The 22,410-nt window shown below is 37.8% G+C and overlaps 2 protein-coding genes and 1 long non-coding RNA gene across 3 annotated transcripts in view; 2 read left to right on the top strand and 1 right to left on the bottom strand.

The window, feature by feature from the left end:
* Positions 1–22,410, top strand: part of LOC309478494 (uncharacterized protein) — a gene marked incomplete at its 3' end in the record, with an annotated part of 405,172 nt that overhangs the window by 134,808 nt on the left and 247,954 nt on the right. The window lies entirely within an intron of this gene.
* Positions 7,353–11,693, top strand: LOC309480102 (uncharacterized protein). The gene is made up of 4 exons (XM_082144471.1): positions 7,353–7,885; positions 8,946–9,140; positions 9,269–9,348; positions 10,504–11,693. The coding sequence occupies exons 1-4, from the start codon at positions 7,736–7,738 to the stop codon at positions 11,465–11,467; spliced, it is 1,389 nt and encodes a 462-aa protein (XP_082000597.1). The 5' UTR covers positions 7,353–7,735; the 3' UTR covers positions 11,468–11,693.
* LOC309482118 lies at positions 13,434–14,923 on the bottom strand. Its single transcript, XR_014200198.1, has 3 exons — positions 14,839–14,923; positions 14,309–14,444; positions 13,434–13,732 (listed from the first exon to the last, which is right to left on the bottom strand). It is a non-coding gene; the product is annotated as an uncharacterized lncRNA (long non-coding RNA).

Here is a 22,410-nt window from a genome sequence, read left to right as displayed (position 1 = left end):
TATTTTTACAGATCGGGCTCGGGTCGGACTCGGGCTCGTTTAGCTTCTCTCCTTTCATCATGCTCATAATATACGTGCAGAGCGCAGGCTACTGTATGAAATATTGTTATATTGATAATATTATAAATATGCAACACAATATGTGATTACGCGAGTGCAATGCATCAGGTGACAGTTGACCATGCAGAGCATCAGGGAGAAGTTGGAGCGTGGGGAGTTACTAAAAGTTCCCAATGCTTCAGGAAAAGCTGCATTTTGAAAGAGTTTTGATTTGATTACCACAACAAACAATGAGCCTGAAGCCTTCAACAGTGGATGCTCTTCTTCTTCTTCACAACACTCGCGAATAACCAGCGAATGATGACCAACGTACATGTAGCCGACTCAGTTCAACAGAGGTTTTATTTATTATATTTGTATTATTATTTAACGTTAGCCAGTTGGCGAAGGATTCTTTCAGAGAGAGTGTCAGAGAGAGCTTACAGTGATATTGATGTTGGTCTCGGGTCGGGTCGGGTCGGGTTCGGGCTGATAAATTGCAGATGTTGTCAGGCCAGGGCTGGGTTAATGCTTGAGAAAACTGCCCGAGTTGGCGCAGTGTGTGTGTGTGTGAGTGTGAGTGTGTGTGAGTGTGAGTGTTTGCCACATTGAGAATGTTGTACAGGATCACCCCCTCATTTGTGTGTATGTATGTATGCATTGTTTTGGATCTATTTTTTTTTTTTGGGACAAAAAAAAAAGAAAAGGCTCTGAATTACAGTTTTCCCCATTCATTCCTATGGGTGCCCATTTCTGTCCACGAAGGCGAGATTAAGGAGGTTTTTTTCCGCCCACTTAACATTGTAGAATCGAGTCAATTTTTCTTGTGTGTTTTCAGGTGGCAAACTTAGGAAAAGTAGCCAAGTCTTGTACCGCTCAGATTAAGTAAAGTTTTTTTTGTTTTTTTTTAATAAATACAAATGATTTTGCCCACATTTGTCCCCAATACGGTTTTAATTGGATATTGGAAATTTCAGTGAAACTTAAGGTGTGTGAAAACCCCGTACACGTCCATACACTTGAGATGCACAGAGATGATCAGATACAGGACATTTCTGATTACACACACTAGATGTGTTCAGAGATTTCCAGTATACCAGCAATTGCTGATGTTGTAATGTTTAAATCCTGGTAAGCATGAGGCCAAGAAAATTCTCAATTCTTAAAGATTTAAAGTAATCCAACAGTGCCAGATGTTACATAATGGTCAGCATGTACAACACACTTCAACTCTTACTCTACACCTTTTATAGGTGACAACATGTGGACTACAGCGCCATCTCCTGACTAATACACAAACACTACATTCCCCCATTACTTAAAGGATCATTCCGGTATTTAGCACTTTGAGTCTCTTTTCTGGTTTGTTTTGGATGAACTAGAGTGGTGGACACAGAAATGTTGACGATGGGTCCTGTCTCGACTCTTTGACTCGTTCAGAATCGCCTTTGACCGCTTCAGAGCGGCTGGCTATGGGCATGCACGAACATGTCCTTAAAACAACCCTTAACGTTCGTTTTCAAAACTGTGCAACTAACCGAGTGGTTAGTGGTGTTCGTTGATGATTAAAAACAAATATATCGACGCAATCCGATTTCAATCCGTGTTATTGGCTATAGTGGAACTATTTTTTCAGATACCTCACAACCGCGTATAAACTTCCGCTCGATATTTGAGTCTGAAGCGTCTTTTCCGTTTCCAGTAGCGCAGTAATATCAACGAGCAATGAGTCCTCCAACAGAAATCAATGGGATTTTACAAAATGTTGCTTGCCCGCTAGAGGGAGACATAGGATAAGGATGGAAACTATGAATGGAAATAATTGCATTGATCTAGTAAACTAGTTATCATGATTTAGTAACATTAACCAACAGAAATCAATGGGATTTTACAAAATGCCAAATAAAAGACGACAGAAACTGTATTTCGCTACGCTACTTGTTTTGGAACATCAACATCATTATATAAATATATAAATCATGAAGGTTGAAGATGGCGCCGGTGTGTGCGGCTTGCCGTCTACCCATTGCATTACTTGGTATGTTTTTTATTGACTTTGCTGCTTCTACATTGTCACTCGTTGATCGCTTATGATCGGCAACAACTTTTAGATATTTATCATGCCATGCCAAAGCTTCTCTGAACTTATAACACCTCCCATGATTCAATGAGAACTTCTAGTTAGGAGATACGGCCACTTCCGGTTAACCCTCTGAGGTCGAGAAACGCGCCGACGCGTTTTGCTGGATTTTTTTCACATAGCAGCAACATAAACTTAAATTACTCCGTCATTTATGGTTATACAGAAAAAAGAAATATAAAAAAAGAATCTGTGATATTTCTACTTTTGTATGTGTCCACTTACAATCAAATCAAAACATTGTGCTTTTGTAAAATAAAGAAAATAAACAGGGTGTGCGTTCTGCCTCTCCGTCGCGGTGAACTTTTTTTTCTTGAGCACGTCTATAAACTGAAACAAAACTCAGCGAATCCTTCTCACACATTTATGAGCCATATACCTTTATACACATTTAAGTGTGTACTTTTAAATGATCGGATTCAAACTGAAAAAAATATTCTCTGTTTAAGTAATTTGTATAAAACCAACAGGATGTCCAGTATCTCAAACGCTTGCTAATTACTTTTTAATTCGACACGCCCACTCGTGCAAAAGTGATTCACATGCAAATCTCCACATGGGACGCGAACGCCCTCGTTACCTCAAACACAAAACACCAAAACACTTCACAAGTCTCTGCTTTTCGTCGAGTTTGGAAGACACGTCTGAGCTTACATTGGATTTACCTCAGAAGAAGAAGAACGCGATTTGAAGACAAGAAAGATGTAAGGTAAGAAATTCTTACTTATTAGTTTATGGTATTGTTGCATAAACTTCACATTGCAGTTGAACTGTTGCTAGATATATGGTGAATATTATACTATTTAGACCCGTGTTTCCTGTTAAATACTGTTTGTGGATATCTGCTCAAACATAGATATGTATAACCATAATGTTTAATATTTTGGAGCGCGCTGTGGGTTTGAGTATCATATTTTGGAGCGCGCTGTGGGTTTGAATGTATCATATTTTGTAGCGCGATTGCGTTTGAAAGGAAAAATGCACCAAACATTAGGCTTTATGTTTGTACTATTATCTCATTTCATATCATCATAACGAATGGAAACATTTGAAGTAACATATGATAATCAATATATTTTTCTCTAGCGTAGTTGTTCTTGAAATCTTTTGGAAGATTTCATTTATTGTTATTATTATTTTATGCAGCACTGGGTAGCCTATGCCTACAAGGCACAACAAACCTGGTGTTCATTATATATTGTTGGAAACGTGTGTGTGTGTGTGTGTGTGTGTGTGTATTCTGTGAATTTTAAAAATAAATTTTAACCAGAAAAATCTAAAATCTATTCCCAAAATCGTGCAGCCCTATAGTTTCTCTTGATATCAGTATGTTCACAGTTTTTTTCTTTTTTTTTTTCTTTCAGGGACCAGATGCAACTGAGTCCTGCTGACTTCAACATTCACATGAGTCTCTGTACATGAACATGGTAAAGTGAAAATCAAACACCTTGGAAATGAAAGGTATGTTTTTAGGAATGGCACAAAGGTCTCTGTCTTTGGATCATTGTTTTCAATGTGCTCTTTTGTCATTTGTTGTGTATTTTTGGATTGTGTTGTGTTGTAAATAAATCCAAACAATCTAAAAGCCATTCTTTTTTAAATCTCCTCATTCTTTGTGCAAGGTTGCTCTGAATGACAGGGCCTGATCGCTCCTAATAGGGCAGTTAGGGGAGTGTCTTTGTCTTTCTCAGGTGTAAAAAGCTTACATATTAATGAGATGGTCACGCCTCTTCGCATATGGCTTTGTCACACAAAACACGTCTTAGAAATTTTAAATCAATATATTGTCTTATCTGAATTAGCAGTGATTTTCACATAGTTTTGGAGCAAATATTCTAGGCTATGTCATACAATTTTCAAAAGTCTTGTGAAGAAATAATCAGTATGTTTTTCATGGCCTTATTTCAGTGAGAATTTTTTTTTGTATTTTCACAAACCACGCATAAATGTCATTATCTCAAAACTACAAACTTTTACATACATGCTGCTGATATATTATTGTAGCAGAGTTTGTGCTAAATACAGTGTAATTAGACTTTAGCCATGAAAATGTCACTAGTAACAGAAAAAAACATAAATGTCAGAGCATGTCAGAACACCTCCAGGGCCCAGAAAACAGCTCAGACCTCAGAGGGTTAAGAATTAGAGTGTCAATATCTCATGACCCACACAGAGTAGACTTGTTGGAAAGGTGAGAACCAAGGAGGTTTCCAAGGAGTCTAATCTGATGTCTCTGTTATGTGTGGGTCATGAGATATTGACACTCTAACTCTATATTCTATAATTCTAATTCTAATTCGGCCAGATATCAATATCTCAATATCTTCAAACCACCCAAAACCACTCAAAACCAGGACCAGACCCCTCCAAAACCACTAAAACCTAACCCAAACCACCAAAAACCAGGACCAGACCCCTCCAAAACCACTAAAACCTAACCCAAACCACTCAAAACCAGGACCAGACCCCTCCAAAACCACTAAAACCTAACCTAACCCAAACCACTCAAAACCAGGACCAGACCCCTCCAAAACCACTAAAACCTAGAATTTCAGGGTCCTACAACATTCCGTCTCCTTACGGACGTGTGACCCTTTTTTGACCTTTTGACCCCTGTCAGCTTATGACATTTTTGAACGAGGCCTCATTCGTTTTAAACACTAAAAACGTGTATTAACCCACCTCTACTGTACTAAGCACACTCAACTGGACACGTTACAGTAATTTTCAAGTGATTTCAGTGGTTAATAAAAAATTTACATGAATTAAAAATATATAATAAAGTAAACTACTTATCATGATTTAATCAATGGAAAATCACAAATTGTAATATTATAAAATAAAAGTGCAAAATTCTAAAAATTCTAAATGTTATAAATGCATGAAATGTTATATTTATATATATATATATATTTTAAAAATATATATATTTTCATAAGTGTTTACAACATGTATGATAAATAAATGTTGCTTGCCCACTAGAGGGAGACACAACATAAGGATGGAAACTATGAATGGCATTAATCACATTGATCTAGTTAATTTTTATAACTCATGATGTAATGACAGAATTGTTTTATACAATTAGTGTACATAGAATCTGTGAAATGCTTATGTATTATTAAATGTTATAACACACACACACACACACACACACACACACACACACACACACACACACACATATATATATATATATATATATATATATATATATATATATATACACACACACATATGTTATATTTATAAGTATTTATACCATATATGGTGCACTTATTATAAATGTAGGGGTGGGGTGGGGGGTGTTTTGTTTTTTATGAACACGAGCCCATCATATTATCACTATATACAAGTTTGGTAGCAAATTAAATATAAATAAATAAAAATGTAACTTCAAAAATAAATATTTTTGTAAAAATGAAACATAAATACACATACTACTAAAAACATTTTTTTTTTTTAAATACAAAACTACGAAATATGGGCTAACTTTACATCTAAAAGAGTGAAGTGAACTTTTGAACAAAAGAAATGGACTGGGGCGTACTCATCCAGCCACTCGAGATCTAACCCCTCCCCACGGCACGATTTACGACTCACCCCACAGTCAAATACTCCTGATCAACGGGGAAGTTCTGCAGAGCCTTAAATAAAACCACTTCCTGGTCTTCTCCATTAACAACCATTTTCCAGCAGAATGGCTTTATATTGGCCGACTTGGAGGAATGATTGATGCGGCGGCCAGACGTGTCTGCTAGTGGGTGACAGCTGCAAGGGAAGGTCTGGGCATCAATGCACAGGCCTTTCTCCCCGGATTTAGAAAGGTCCCCTGCCTCTTCCTTCAGATCCTCCATCATAGCTCTCCCCTCAGATGCTGTGATGATGACCTTGCCGTGGTAATCACAGACAATGTCACCACTAAAAAAGTTTCTGGTCGCAACCACTCCTGTAATTAGGAAAACATCACATTTCGAGTCACTGAATATACTTTGCATGTAGACAAACGTTTCAGGATTTAATTCTAGTTCTTGGTGCAGTTAATGGCTGTTAAAAGGTACAATTTACATTTTTGTATTTTCTTGCCTTGAAAATAACTGAAAGGTTTTCTTACCGAAACCTTTGGGAGGACCAAAATCTGTAATAGCAAGACCTGTCCAGGCCGGCTCAGCCACACAGTGCTGCACATAAGGGGCGGTTTCGACCTTCTGCTTGGTGGACGGCTTCCACATCTTGACTACCTCCTCTGCTTTGGGGCAATTGGTCGTCCACCCCTCCTGACCAATCAGCCTTGCCACTTTTGTGGCTGAAGGCCTCCGCAGACTGAAGTAACCTGAAAGACAGAATGACAAGACTTTACTCATGCAAGTCATTTGTCACAGTGAATCAATGTCGAATTAATGGGTGCCAATGCTGTATTGATAGATTTGGAGACTTACCGAGAAGATAGTCTTTCCTTTGAACATATTGTGAAAGCCGCCACTTATCATAGAACGCTCTGTCTCCAGAAAAGCCAGATTCACTGCGCTGCCTCTTAGATGGAGGCTGGCCCTGCAGTGAGACAGGAAACGCCTCCACAAACTGGCAGAAAGACCGCCGAGTGCTGGTTCCTTATAAATTTTGATACAGAATTGTATTTAATTTTTTCACTTCGGGGTAGGTACGCAAAACAAATTTTCCCGACAACGCTTTATCTGGAGTGGTAAAGGGATCCTCCATAGGGAGAGACTAGTTGGCACTTCAGCACTGCGTTGTCATCGGTCCAGGCGAAGGTCCTTCATGAGATCTGGATACGGCCTGGATCCGGCAGGCTGCGGGAAAACCTCGGGATAAACAAAGACACTAAAATTAGCGTAGATGCCATTCTTCTTATGATGTAACAAGTACATCAGGATTTATGGGAAGTGTTCCCGGTTCCGGCTGATCTAATCTATGCAGCCTAACATTGAATTATAGAAGTCTATAATGTATTATGTGAATGCTAGGTCAAAGAGATGTGTCTTTAATCTAGCTTTGAACTGACAGAGTGTGTCTGCTTCCCGGACAATGTTAGGAAGATTGTTCCAAAGTTTTGGTGCTAAATAGAAAAAGGATCTACCGCCAGCAGTCGATTTTGATATTCTAGGTATTATCAACTGGCCGGAATTTTGGCCAATAATCTAGCTTTGAGGTCATGAACGCATTAACTAATTGTTCCGCATTTGTCAATGAGAGCATATGGCGTAATTTAGATATATTTTTAAGATGGAAAAATGCGGTTTTACAGATACTAGACACGTGACTTTCAAATGAAAGATTGGTATCAAAGAGCACACCCAGGTTCCTAACCAACGACGAAGACTTAACAGAGCAGCCATTAAGTGTTATACAGTATTCTAGGATATTACGTGAGGACGTTTTTTGTCCAATAATTAGAATGAAGGTGGACTGCGAGGACCAGCCGGCCGCCGCACAGATGTCTCCAATTGACTATGTGCACGTTAGCATATGCTACTTCCGGCTGCGAAACCGATAGGGGGTGTCTAGTTTCCGGTAGCCTGATGGACGACGCAGAGGATGTATATTTCTCCAGATGTCTTGGACATTTGCCAAATATTACAGTCGATGATGTTCATCGACTGGTTAGTGATTTTTCCCCAGCTCCCCAGAGCAAGAGAGAGAAGGGGTTTAAATATTACATCTCTCAGTATTTGCATAATTTTGAAGGTAAGTCACAAAAACATCCATGCTAAGTTACGTGCTCAAGCTATGCTATCTGGTAACTGTTATGTTATCTCTCTATACATTATAAAAGTCATATATAAAAATCATGCGTTAGATAGTGCATTTTCCCGAACAGTTTGTGTTAGCCGTTGTTTTGTTTATGATGTTCGGAGGCTATGTTGTTGACAACCACTCCTACACATGTCATACAGGGAGTAAAGGTATCCGACGTTGTTCGTTCGTTATCAAGTTAGGCTGTTTTCACCATAGACTGTAAGGTTTTCACACATATTTCTAGACAGGTCTCCCTTGCAAAATATGTTCTAACCCCAAGGGCTTCTCCTGGTTAAAGGGTATAATATAATAATAATAAATAAATAATTAGTAGCCTAAAATCTTCCGTCTAGTTGTCATGGATACGCAACGCTCCACTCTGTAAAGCGACTGCTTGGGTGCGGTGACAAAAAGCAGATGTGAAAACATTGTTTACTTTTCACAATGCAGCAGCGCCTGGCTCCACCCAAATATGTGTGAAAACTGTGTTGATTGACTTGACTATGAACAAACGAACATAGTTTTAGATAAATGGATTTAGATAGCCTAAGCTTTAGATAGCTTGACAACAATATGTTCCTATTACAGTTGCTAATTATTATACTTACCAACTAACTTGCATGTTATTCTATTACTAACTTGCTAATATTGTTATTTTTCTGCAGTGTCTGAGAAAGATCAGGGCTCAGGAGAGGTGGTTGTCAGGGCAGAGTGCTTCAGGTCCATGAGGAAAGCTGAGAAACCTCACAAGCTCAGAGTATGGTTACAGTCAGCAGCAGTGTGAAATTGTGTTCAGTGTACAAATCCTAGTAGGCCTAATGTTGGGTAGGGTATTGTTAGGCTGTAGGGTAGTGATGGACGTAGGGTATTGTTATTTTTCTAGGATCATGTCAGGCTGCATCATGTCAAGGGGGTGTTCAGACAGGCTTTTTTTTTTTAAGAAATGAGTAATACTGTCAAGGGATATGCATTGATTACATTAAATACATTGATATGTTTTACTTAATAGGTTGTCCTAAAAGATTTGCAGCCTGTGCAACTTCTGCACTTCTGCTGCACCTGCAAGGCTGGGAAAGCTTTATGCAACCATTGTGTAGCTCTTCTGTTTCAATCTGCACACTATTCGCAATTGAAACTCCAAGTTGTTCCCCCAATATTAGGCTGCACTGAAGGTGAACAACAGTGGCATAAGCCTAGAGTTATGGTGAGTTCAATCAATCAAACTTTATTTATAAAGCACTTTTCGTAAATACATTGTACCTGCTTTACAGTGGATTAAAAACAATCCTACTTGCCTACATTCTCTATTTATTTTTCACTATATTGACATAGGGGATAAAGCCGGGCCCTGTTGACAAGATGGCTGTGATCTCAGCCAAACCAAAAACAAGAAAGACCGCAGAGGGAGTGCGGTAAGTGCTCCATTTATGGGATTTTAGAAAACAACATTCCATTGGACAATAGCATTTTAAACCAGTGGGGGGAAACTGAAATTATTATTGTTACAAGGTAGGTTCTATGTGTTTTACATCTAGTGAGTTAGAGGTCCAACCAATTTCATAAATGAATGATGCCACTTAAAATGTGTCAAATCCTTCTGCAGGTGTCTTTCAAGTTGGCCAAAGCAGGCACACCTTAAAGGGATACTCCACCGTCTTTTCATATTAAACTATGTTATTCCCTTAACTAAGACGAGTTGATACATACCTCTCTCGTCTCAGTGCGTGCACTCAATCGCTCTGGCGCGCGACGAAACTTTGTTCACTCAGTTCATTCAATATGGGCCAAGCAGAGAAGCTACCAAACACCTCCACGTTTTCCCTATTTAAACACAGTTACTCGCGTAGTGTAACTCGACCTAGGACGGTGACACAAAACAAAACGTTGCGCTTTTCTAAGCGTGTAAAATGGATAACTATATTGTATGGCGGAATACCATAGCAAGTGCTTGTAAGCACTTCGTCTTGGCGGAGTAATATCTTCACTAGAGGGAGCGGGGGCCGGTGAGAGGATTTTTCACGAGTGAAGATATTACTGCGCCAAGTCGAAGTGCTCATAAGCACTTGCTATGGTATTCCGCCATACAATATAGTTATCCATTTTACACGCTTAGAAAAGCGCAACGTTTTGTTTTGTGTCACCGTCCTAGGTCGAGTTACACTACGCGAGTAACTGTGTTTAAATAGGGAAAACGTGGAGGTGTTTGGTAGCTTCTCTGCTTGGCCCATATTGAATGAACTGAGTGAACAAAGTTTCGCCGCGCGCCAGAGCGATTGAGTGCACGCACTGAGACGAGAGAGGTATGTATCAACTCGTCTTAGTTAAGGGAATAACATAGTTTAATATGAAAAGGCGGTGGAGTATCCCTTTAAATCATGAAATTCAATTTTATTATTAATTCTGATGACCTGTCACTGTACTGGTTATTGTATTCTATTTCCAGAATGCTCTTCCCCTCAAGCAAAATGTATTACTCTGTTGCAGATTTTTAGCGTGTGTGTGTGTGTGTGTGTGTGTGTGTGTGTGTGTGTGTGTGTGTGTGTGTGTGTGTGTTTTCTAACATACAGGAGTAAACTGTACAAAGGCCTTCATGGGGAACTTCCTGACCTCTCAGTTCTTCGGGTGTCCGAGGTGTACAAAGATTTAGCTGATGCTGACCGCCCTATGATCTGCAGCATGGGAATAACTGAGGATATCCCACTTGTGGACTCACTGTTCGGCAAGGTGCAACATGGAAGTCCCCTTTCTTATCAGCAACCTGCCAAAGAGAAAGCAAAGACTCTCCATGATGCTCCACCTCCTCCATCATTGCCACTGCAAGGCTACAGACTTGAACCATCAGAGTGCATGTTTGTCTGTTCCAGGAAGCAACAGCTGCACATGAAAAGTCTCGAGGTTACCCTGGAATTGGCCCAGAAGATTGAATGTGCTACGCGAGAGCAGAGTTTGTGTGCCGATTGGTACAATGTACGGAAACCACGGGTGACTGCATCTCGTTTTAGAGAGATCTGCCATGTGGGCAAGGCCTCTGAAGAGGGACTTGCTGAACGCATTCTAAGAGGTACTCATCAGACAGGGCCTATGAAGAGGGGTTTGGAGTTGGAGGCAGATGCGATCTGGGAATATTGCCAGATAAAACGTGTGAACCACTACAAATGTGGGTTTGTGGTACAACCGGATGCACCATGGATTGGTGCCTCACCAGATGGGGTTGTTTTTGACCCCTTGGAGCAGCCTCAGTTTGGCCTTCTGGAAATAAAATGTCCAAACATTCCAAATTATGTAGACGCACCGTATCTCAAGGTCATCAATGGGTCATTGCAGCTCAAACCAACCCATGCCTATTATTGGCAAGTTCAGGGCCAACTACTTGTCACCGGTATGAGTTGGTGCGATTATGTCGTCTCCGCTCAAGATGATGTTTTCATACAAAGAATACAGAGGGATGAGAGTGTGATGGAACAAATTAAGCGTGGGATAGATAAGTTCTACTTCCACGTGTACATGGACAAATACCTGGCAGTGGCGTAAATTGGTTGCTTGTCATTCCTGAGTTTTGGGCACATTTTTACAGAAGACTCCTTTAAATCTGTTATTATCTTATGTTATATGTTATCTTATATGTATACGTTATATATTCTATTATTATAAATGTTCATTTGTGCCTTTGTATGCATTGTTATTGAAGGGCAGTGACACTTTCATGTTAACCATTTATGAAATTGAAGTTTGTCAAATATAGTTCACTTGAAATCTATTATGTGTTTTTGCTTTCTGAAGAACAGACAAATGGTCTTTGCATTTTTACAAAATCAAATCAAAATTTATTTATATAGCACCTTACAACAACGCTCAGGTTGACCAAAGTGCTTTACAACTGTGAAACCCACAAAAACAGATAATACAGAACAATACAGAGCAAGAATCACATATATATATATATATATATATATATATATATATATATATATATGTATGTATATATATGTATATATATATATGTATGTATATATATGTATATATATATATATATATATGTATATATATATATATATATATATATATATATGTATGTATATATATGTATATATATATATATATATGTATGTATATATATGTATATATATATATGTATGTATATATATGTATATATATGTATGTATATATATGTATATATATGTATATATATATGTATGTATATATATGTATATATATGTATGTATATATATATGTATATATATATGTATATATATGTATGTATATATATATATGTATGTATATATATGTATATATATGTATGTATATATATATATATATGTATGTATATATATATATATATATATATATATATATGTATGTATATATATATATTTATGTATATATATATGTATGTATATATATATATATATATGTATGTATATATATATATATGTATGTATATATATATATGTATATATATATGTATATATATATATATGTATATATATATGTATATATATATGTATGTATATATATATATATATGTATGTATATATATATATGTATGTATATATATATATATATATATATATATGTATATATATATGTATATATATATGTATATATATATATATGTATATATATATGTATATATATATGTATATATATATGTATATATATATGTATATGTATATATATATATATATGTATATGTATATATGTATATGTATATATATATATAGATAAAAAACACATCAAAACCATATAATAACTAAATTATTAAAATATAAAACACCTTAAGATAAAATATGAAAGTGCTAAAAAAAATCAAAAAGCCAGTTTAAATAAATGGGTCTTCTAAAAAAAGATATCACAGTCAACAGGAAGCACACAGAACAAAGCTGTAGACAGCACTAAAAGTAAAGCAGTTTTATTTGCAGAGTAACAGCAAATCATTTCCAAAACTTTATGAGTATTGTGTGATGTGTTATTGGCCTTTATTTAGCCAGGAGAGTGTGGTGTCAAAGTTCATTATAGAATGGATTAGGAAATCCGGCCACCAGAAAATCAGACCATCCATTTCTTGACCAGGGGTCCGTACTGATAATTAGTGAGGAGACATGCAACAGTAAAAAGCTGGTTTATATTCCCACAAATGGAGAGAGGGATGACCGTGTCAAAAAGTTTGTTCTCTTTGACCCTCCTAATGAGCCTCTCGACGTGGACTCTCAGACGTGCAATGGCCTGGGTTTTAAGGACGTCCACCTCTGACATTTGATCCTGTTTGGACATAAAAGCTGGGCGATGCACTTTCCCGGAAACTAGCTCATCTATCAGAAACCCCTTGTCTACCATAACTTCCATGTCGGGTGTTAGGAGGGAGGTGATGCCGGAGTGACGAAAAATCTCCTTGTCACTGATGGAGCCTTCAAAAAGTGCCGACACAAATGTCAATGCTCCATGGGGGGAAATGCCAATAAGCGCTTTGAATGTACAGTGCGACTTGTATGTTGAAAATACCTCACTTTGGAGCAGAAGGGAGGTAGGGGTTTGGCACCTCATTTCTGTGCAGTCGAGGATGACCTGGGTGTTTTCATAAGTCCCATGGAAATCTGTGGGGCAGTTTGCTCTCACTGATCCGCTTGTCATCCATATCGAGAGAGATCCAAGTAAAGTATATAGAAAGTTGGACCACGTCACAACTATTCGACTCACTGTAGCTCTGTGGATGTTGAACTTGTGAGCAAGTTCCCTTTGTGTACAGCCGGTTGATAGATAGTTAAGGAAGAGGAACAGCTCGTCAATTGGCAGCAATTTCTGGGGAAAATAGTTACCGTATTATTAATAGATAGAAACACTATACAAGAAAGATAAAATACACAAACTAAGGTGATTAAAATATGCAGTGCATGTGGGGGTGTATGTAATCTAAAAATTGGAAACTTTCATCAATGATTTAACTGGTGGTAAAAGAGTAAGCTGCCTATAGCAGGCCAGCGTGGAGCTGAGCAGCCAAAGGAGCAGAGCAACAAAAGCAGGTAGTCGCTTGCACAGACAACAAGAGTGCCAGAGCAAGCAAAAAACAAAACAGCTAACAGTGCAAAATGTGTAATTCACATGGACCAAGCTGGTAGTATATATGAAGACTTCAGATGCAAAAGCCTCTAAGTGCCATCTGAAATTTTCTTCTAGAATGATCATTTTTTGTCAAGCTTGTATGTTTATGTTCAGTTATTTCACTTTAATGGCAATTCAAATTACCTATTAATTGTAATAAAATGAAATTACTTAAATATACAAGCTTGATAAAAATGCTAATTTTTGAAGAAAATTTCAGGTGGCACTTAGAGGCTTTTGCATCTGAAGTCTTCATATGTTTATTGTAGAACTTACTGTTGATCTGTTCAAAGGGCTCTCAGTGGATGTACTGGTGGAAAGGTTCTTCTGACCACTGGTGACTCTCACCATTCTGCTCGTTGCCTCTTGGATTAGATTCCAAAAGGCCATGAAATGCTCATATGATGGAAATCTGCATACAAAAAGCACATATCATATAGTTTTTCTATTGATGGCATTCAGATTACATCAAAACATTCTCATGTTGTGAACATGGAATCTAGCGTTGTTTTCTCTAGATCTGTTAATTATATTTTATTCTTCTTTACTGAAACACACAAAGTCACAATCCACACACATCAGACACACACCACACACGCATTGTATGGAACCGCAAAAATCCATACTAGCCAAACTATTATACAGCTATCGTGAAACTTTAAAGCTAATTACATCACCGGCTGCTGATAAGTTTTTTATTGCCTCGTCAGCAAAGACATGTATGTATATATTCATAATGTATTATTTACAGAACAAAGTAAATAAAATACACCAAATGTGATGGTGTGAAATCTCTGATTTCTTACCTGGTATAGTACCGAAAGTCATCAGGTGATGTGGCAAACCGCTGCAACCCAAATCTCTCCAAATGATGTGACTCGAGCTGCCTTGTGAGCTCCTCGATCTGCCTCGACATGTTCTCAAATTTCATCCGGTCGACCACGATAAAAGAGCTGGCTGTGTAATCGTGGTCTTTCATCAGGGGTGTCGTAGCCAACTCAGCACAACCAGAGACAGTGTTTTCATCCACCTCAGTCACCATGTCCACGGCGGAGTCATCCTCTGGAGCGCGGTCCAAAGCCTGGATTGCTCGAGGGCGGCGCTCCCAAACTCCGGGTCGCTGGGGTTTTTTAGTGTAATTATTCCAACCGAACAACGATGGAACTGCCTTTGGTCGAAGACACCGCTTTCCCGAAGAAGATATTACTATCTCTTCTTTCTCGAAGTGGCGACTGCACACTCTGGAGTTGGTGGTGGGGGTGAAACCTTCCCTTCTGATTTTAACAAGCCACTGGGCGCGTAAATTAAGTTCCTTTGGGAAACTATGGAAGCTCAAGGTTGTGTTGAATCTCCCCCCGGCGGTACATAGTGGCACGCAGCAATGGTGGTTATTACCACCGACTGCCCTTTGAAAAGTGAATCGTTTTTTTTTATGTTTTAGGTCCATTGCGAACGGTTAAACTAACTTAACGCCGGTTAACGCCGGTCCACTGATGTAAACAAGGCGGCAACCGGAAACGAAGTACCCACCTTCCGCCCTCAAACCGGAAGTTAGCATTTTTCTCGTGCACAGGGTCAATTGACACACCACTGGTCCACGCCCAGGAAGAGGCCATGCCTCCGATGGGGCATTGAAGGCCCACCGAAGCGAAGGCCAATACGATAGCGTCAACTATCCAGCAGGACAATCTCTGCTTCGTGACTGGAAACCCTTTAGTGCGGCCACTGAAGCATACGAAGAGCTGCTCCGACTGCCTATACTGTACAGGGCAGAGTAAGTGTAGTTGTTGCTTGTCTTCCGCAAGGGGAAGCAAACAGCAAAATAACTTGTGCTCTGAATGGAGTAGAGAGCACTTTGGGCACATAGCCGTGCCTGGGCTTGAGGACAACTTTGGAGTCGTTAGGCCGAAACTCAAGGCAGGAAGCGCTGACGGAGAGCACTTACAAATCATCTCTAGACTCACAGATGGTGTTTGGGACTCTCGCTGGGAGGTCCGTAAGATCCCGTTGAGGGGCCACACATGGAGGGCTCACAGCTCAGGCTGGGGATGACAGATTGTCCAGTTTCTCGGGGAAGAAGGTCTTTCCTCAGGGGTATTGGCCATGGGGCTGCTGAAAGTATGCATATGAAAGTCGTATCCCCTGGCCGTACTTTAGAGAGGATTTGTTTCAAAGTTATCATCTTGAACGGCCATCTCATAAGGGTGCGATTCATACATGTCGCTCCTTACCGAAGTGTTGACTATGCCCCAGAAATCGGGGTGGTATGCGAGTGAATTGGAGCGAGTAGCCTCGTGTCACTGTGTCCAGTACCCATTCTGATACGCCTGGGATGGCTTTCCACGCCTCGGCCCGGGGCTGAATTATTTCTGGAGACAGTTCGCTGCATTTGGGCAGGGAGCTGACGCCCGTGGGATTTGGAAGAGGAAAAGTGCTAACAGTGGTCAATTGCATGGGTGCGTGAACATGAACACAGCTTGCAATTGCAACATCTACTCCAACAGCCGAAACTGAACAGGGTGTTTGGAGGAACACTTGAGACTTTTCGCAGGATGGTCCGGCCGCGGCGAGACTTAACCTTTATTTCTATAGCGCTTTTTACAATACAGATTATTTCAAAGCAGCTTTACAGTGATAACAGGAAAATAATGCAATAAAGTTTGTTTCCAGAAGAAAATAGCGTCAAGTAAGTAAGTGATGGTTCATTTTTGTGGTAAAAAAGTTATTAATTTAGTTAATTTATATACATAGCCGCTCTGGAGAAAACTGTGATGTCATCGTCAAGCTCAGTTCAGTTCTCATATAATGGTGTCAATGCAGGCAGATCAATATTATTGTTGAATATTAAATTAAATTCCCCCAAATAAGCAAGCCAATGGCGAAAAAAGGCGAAAAATGTGACAGCCTTTCTTTAAGCCAAATCTTTAACCCTCCCCTCTTCCTTCCTGGATGATCAGGATTGCTTCTGAGGCACAGGGTCCAGCGTTATCTTAGGCCCAGGGTCCCTGACGCTTAGGAGAGAAGCGTTTAGACTGATGAGGGTGCTGTCGACGCTCACTCAATACATTACATGGGGGTTTTGTAGAGGAAAGTTGAGTGTCACTCAGAGTCAAGAACATTAAAGACCACAGAGCAAAATCCCCAGTGTTAAAATACACAGTCTATATATGTCTATATATGTCACTATATAGCAACGAATTTAAACACTTGGTTGGTCAGATGAGAGGAAGTTAATAACCACAGGAGGAGCTGATGATGTTTAAAGGAGGAGCTGTAACTATATATAATGAAGAGGAAGACTGACAGAAACAGAAAATGGCTGATAAGTGTGATCTGTGTCTGCTGGGACTGATCATTCTCTCTTCACTTCTCACAGGTAAAGAAATCTGTATTTTCTCTAAAGACATTTAGTGGAATTTGTCTGGAAAGAGTTCATTTGAACTTGCTCAGTTTATTCTTGCACACATTCACGTTGTGATCTCAGAGTTGTGTATTGATACACAGATCATACGGTAACACTTTACAATACGGGTGCACTAATCTGCATTAATTCATGCTTAACTAATGCACAGATAATGATGTGTTAATGTATGACTCATGAAGAACTAAACCATTAATTAATGATTACTGCATCAGCAACTAATAAAGATTCTAAATGATTTATAGATTAAGTAATATATGAATTGTTATTAATTAAATGTCATAACGTATTAATTCCTTAATAACATATTTTATTAACTAATAGTGTAAATGAATGCGTTAATTACCACAATGGGTTGAAGTCATGTACTTCAACTTCCAGTTGTCTGCTTTAATTAATCATTAGCTAATGATTTGCAAATGTATCATTATGTTATGACTTTACTTGTTGAGGCACATGACTATTAACTAATTGTTAAGTAATATGCCATTTTGGTTTTGACATCGGTAACACTTTATAATAACTGCACGCTATTAATCATTAGTTAAGCATTAGTAAACAGTTAATTCATCATTTATAAAGCATTAATATACATTAATAAGCAGTTTATAAATACAGTTATAAATGCTGTATTCTTGATTTATAAGCATGTCTATAATGTGTTTAATAATTGTATTTTCTTAATTTATTAATGATCACTTTATCATTTTTAAATGAAGTATTGCATTATTTACAAACCGGTTATTTAGGAGTTGTCAGTGGCTAATAAGATCACTTAGAAAGTGTAAGTAAATGTAGTAGATTCAGGTAGTTATAAAGCATTTAGTAGTGGTCAGTTAACTATGTTTGTGAGCTAATCTAAAGTGAGGACTAGTTATGCTTTGTAAAGCATTTATAAAGGATATTTAAAGACTCAGTTTTCTTCTAAACAGAAAAAGTAAACAAATACAACACAGCGATACAGAACATAAAAATATTAACAGCCTTTAAATCTTCTTTATAAACGCTTTACAAAGCATAACTAGTCCTCACTTTAGATTAGCTCACAAACATAGTGAACTGACCACTACTAAATGCTTTATAACTACCCGAATTAACCCTGAATTACAGTAGAAATACATGTTAATAAACCATTTATTAACACACTAAGTAACTATTACTATATGTCTGAATAATAATATGTATTTAAACAGTTTATTAATAATTTACTTACACTTTCTAAGTGATCTTATGAACCACTGACAACTCCTAAATAACCGGTTTGTAAATAATGAAATACTTAATTTAGAAATGATAAATTGATCATTAATTAAGTATGAAAACACAATTATTAAACACATTATAGATATGCTTATAAATTAAGAATACTGCATTTATAACTGTATTTATAAACTGCTTGTTAATGTCTATTAATGCTTAATAAATGATTAATTAACTGTTTACTAATGCTTAACTAATGATTAATAGCGTGCAGTTATTATAAAGTGTTACCCTGACGGTCACACTTAGCAATGGATTTGGTCTGTCATGTCCAGTATAGAGACAGCTGGTCTCGTCCAGTTTAAACACAGTGTAACAGCGTCAGGAGTTCAGATTCTGGTGTGCTGATATTTGTGTGCAGCCCAACTCACCCATCCTTCAAACACATTCTTTGAAGTTACATTCACTGCACGTGCAACTGTCAAAACCCATAAATGGCATATTACTTAACAATTAGTTAATAGTCATGTGCCTCAAGTAAAGTTTGGTTTTAGCCAGGTTTCTGTCAAACACAGCACATCTAGATTATAGTCAGTAATCATATTATTAACAATAAGTGCTTTTGAAGTAAGGGGTCTAATATTCAGCAACCCAAGCTTTATTATTTGCTCATTTGTATTATATCTATTTTGCAATATCTATAGCAAAGGGGGAGGTGTTGCTGTAATTTATAGATATTTTTAGAATTACTAAGAAGTCTAGTTTCAAATATAATTCTTTTCAAGTGTTGGTGCTTAATATAGCAATATATAGTGCAAATGATAAATCACCATTGAGATTTGTGCTGGCTACTGTATACAGGCCACCAGGGCACCATACAGACTTTATCAAATAATTTGCTGATTTTCTATCAGAGTTAGTACTGGCTGCAGATAAAGTCCTAATTGTTGGTGATTTTAAAATACATGTAGATAACGAAAAAGATTCATTGGGATTGGCATTTAAAGACATTCTGAACTCTATTGGAGTTAGACAACACGTGGCAGGACCTACTCATTGTCGTAATCATACTCTAGATCTAATATTATCACATGGAATAGATGTTGATGCCGTTGAAATTCTGCAGCAGAGCGATGACATCTCAGATCATTATCTGGTCTCGTGTAAACTTCATTTAGCCAAGGCTGCAAAGCCGACTCCGTGTTACAAATATGTTAGACCTATCACTTCTGCCACTAAAGATTGCTTTATCAATAATCTTCCTAATCAGTTTTATCATCTCAGCATCCCAGATAGCTTAGAAGAACTCGATATTGCGACAGAAACTTTTAACTCTCTCTTTTCCAGCACTTTAGACACAGTTGCTCCGTTGCGCTTAAAGAAGATTAAAGAAAATAGTCCAACGCCGTGGTACAACGAGCACACTCAGGCCCTTAACCCTCTGGGGACCAAGCTGTTTTTGGGGCCCTTGAGATGTTCTGACATGCTCTGACATTTGTGCTTTTTTCAGTTATTTATAAACATGTTAATGGCAAAGGTGTAAATTCACTCTATATAGCACAAACAGGCCTACCATAATATGCGAGCAACATGTATGTAGATGTTTGTATTTTTAAGAGAATAATGTTTATGCGTGGTTATTTAAAAAAATAAAAATGAAAGTTGCTGAAATAAGACCACAAAACTCATACAAAATATGTGCCCACAAGACTTTTGACTAATGGATGTTGTCCCTTTCAGTTCTAGCTTCAAAATTATGTGAAAATAGTCTTGCTTTATCGTTCACAAAAAAAAATACATTTATTTAAATGGTGTAAAACAGGTTTTGCTTGGAAAGCCAATATGCGAGGGGGAGGAGTAGTTTACACCTTAGTCCCACCCACTCTGCATAATGACTCTGCATAATTAGCCATTCATTCAGGTGTGACACTGACTGAGCCACAATGCAAAGACAAAATATATATTTTGAAGAAGACTTATATTGACCATTTAAGATTTTGCTTACATCTATCTTGTAAATATGTTTTGCTATTTTATTAAAAAGGTTACAATTACAACAATAATTACAATTTCAGCAATATTTCTGCAAAAAAGTACTCTTTCTTTGTAAAAAAAAAAAAAAAAAGATTATAGGCCTACATTTTATCATATGTATTCATTAGTTTGAATATAGCCAACATTGGAACATCTTAGTCTATGACTTTATTTTTGACAAAATAGTATTTTATATATATTCAGAAAAGCTTATTTGATGTGACAGTATATTCTACAGTAAAAACTGTACCCAAATCTAGTCAACAAAATGTTGTCTTTCATACTTCGCCTGACTGTAACGCAGTAACTGTAACTGTAAAAGCAGTTTATTCTTTCACACACAGACGCGCGATTCATATTTAGGCTAAACACTCTTTACAAATAGACGCGCGATTCATATTATAGAAACGCGATTCATCTTTTTGTTTACATAAGCCTACAACGTTATTCCATAACGTTATTCCACATTAACACTTGAGAAAGGATAACTTAGCCTACCTCACTCCTCAGCGGGATCTGCTCCTCATATCAGCACGGAAAATTTTCTCCATAAGGTAGGCTATATTATGCCTCTTTGTTTACAGCTGATGTGGGGGCGTTTCACAGACTGAAATGGTTCTCAGAATTTGCGTTTGAATAGCACGCGCTCTCCGGGGAGTGGTCACATTACTTTTGAATGGCTCCTAATGAGCTCGACTGGAGTCGCTCTCTTTTTATACAGATTACAGAAGCTGATAATATTTGTTTTTTATATAAATTACTTCATTTAAAAGCTGCGATCTCAAGCTTTATGCCCGTGGGTCTGTTTGCCTGTTTGACTGAATTTTCGCGGAGTTATAGATAATTTTCGAACGCGTTTCAAATGGGAGTTTACTGACAGAGAGAAGGCAGAAATAGCATCATGTTAGTTTTTCTTTATTTGTCAAAAAGCAAAACACTTTATTTGTATTGTGAGTATACAGAAAAAAAATAGAAACTGAACAGGATCGATTGATGTATTACACGAAAATGAAAGATCAAAATTAACAGAGCATTTTGTGTTTATTTTTTATTGCTAAAAAAAAAAACGAGCAAAACGCGTGGGCGCGTTTTTGGTCCCCAGAGGGTTAAGAGAGCAGCCAGAAAAATGGAGCGCAACTGGAAGAAAACAAAACTAGAGGTATTTCGCATTTCATGGAAAGAGAGCATGATTGCATACAGAGAGGCCTTAAAAGCTGCTAGATCTGCTTATTTTTCAAACCTATTAGAAGAAAATAAACAAAACCCTAGGTATTTATTTGAAACAGTGGCTAAACTAACGAAAAAGAAAGCTTCAAGCCCAGAAGTCTCCAAGCAGCACAGCAGTAATGACTTTATGAACTTCTTCACTTATAAGATTGATAAGATCAGGGAGAAAATTATAACTATGCAACCGTCTACTACAGTATCGCATCAGGGAGAGCATTGTAGTCTCCCGGAGGAAAAATTTGATTCATTCGTTGCTATAGGAGAGGAAGAATTTACTAAACTCGTTAAATCATCTAAATCGACAACATGTATGTTAGACCCTATACCGACTAAGCTACTGAAAGAGTTGCTTCCAGAGGTCATAGATCCTCTTCTTAATATCATTAATTAATCTTTGTCATTAGGATACGTACCAAAAACATTTAAGCTGGCTATGATTAAACCGCTTGTTAAAATACCGCAACTTGATCGTACAGAATTACAGGCCGATCTCGAA

This window comes from Leuciscus leuciscus (genome assembly GCF_965113295.1).
Source record: "Leuciscus leuciscus genome assembly, chromosome: 1".
Taxonomy (NCBI): Eukaryota; Metazoa; Chordata; class Actinopteri; order Cypriniformes; family Leuciscidae; genus Leuciscus; species Leuciscus leuciscus.
Note: the sequence above shows the minus strand (reverse complement) of the source record. Positions and strands in the feature narration are given on the sequence as shown.

What these genes read in the sequence shown, in the direction of transcription:
- LOC309480102 (XM_082144471.1), top strand. Translation starts at nt 7,736, where the DNA reads ATGTATATTTCTCCAGATGTCTTGGACATTTGCCAAATATTACAGTCG. An exon ending in GTATTTGCATAATTTTGAAG is followed by an intron (nt 7,886 to 8,945) that starts GTAAGTCACAAA and finishes TTTACTTAATAG; the next exon opens with GTTGTCCTAAAAGATTTGCA. An exon ending in GGCATAAGCCTAGAGTTATG is followed by an intron (nt 9,141 to 9,268) that starts GTGAGTTCAATC and finishes ATATTGACATAG; the next exon opens with GGGATAAAGCCGGGCCCTGT.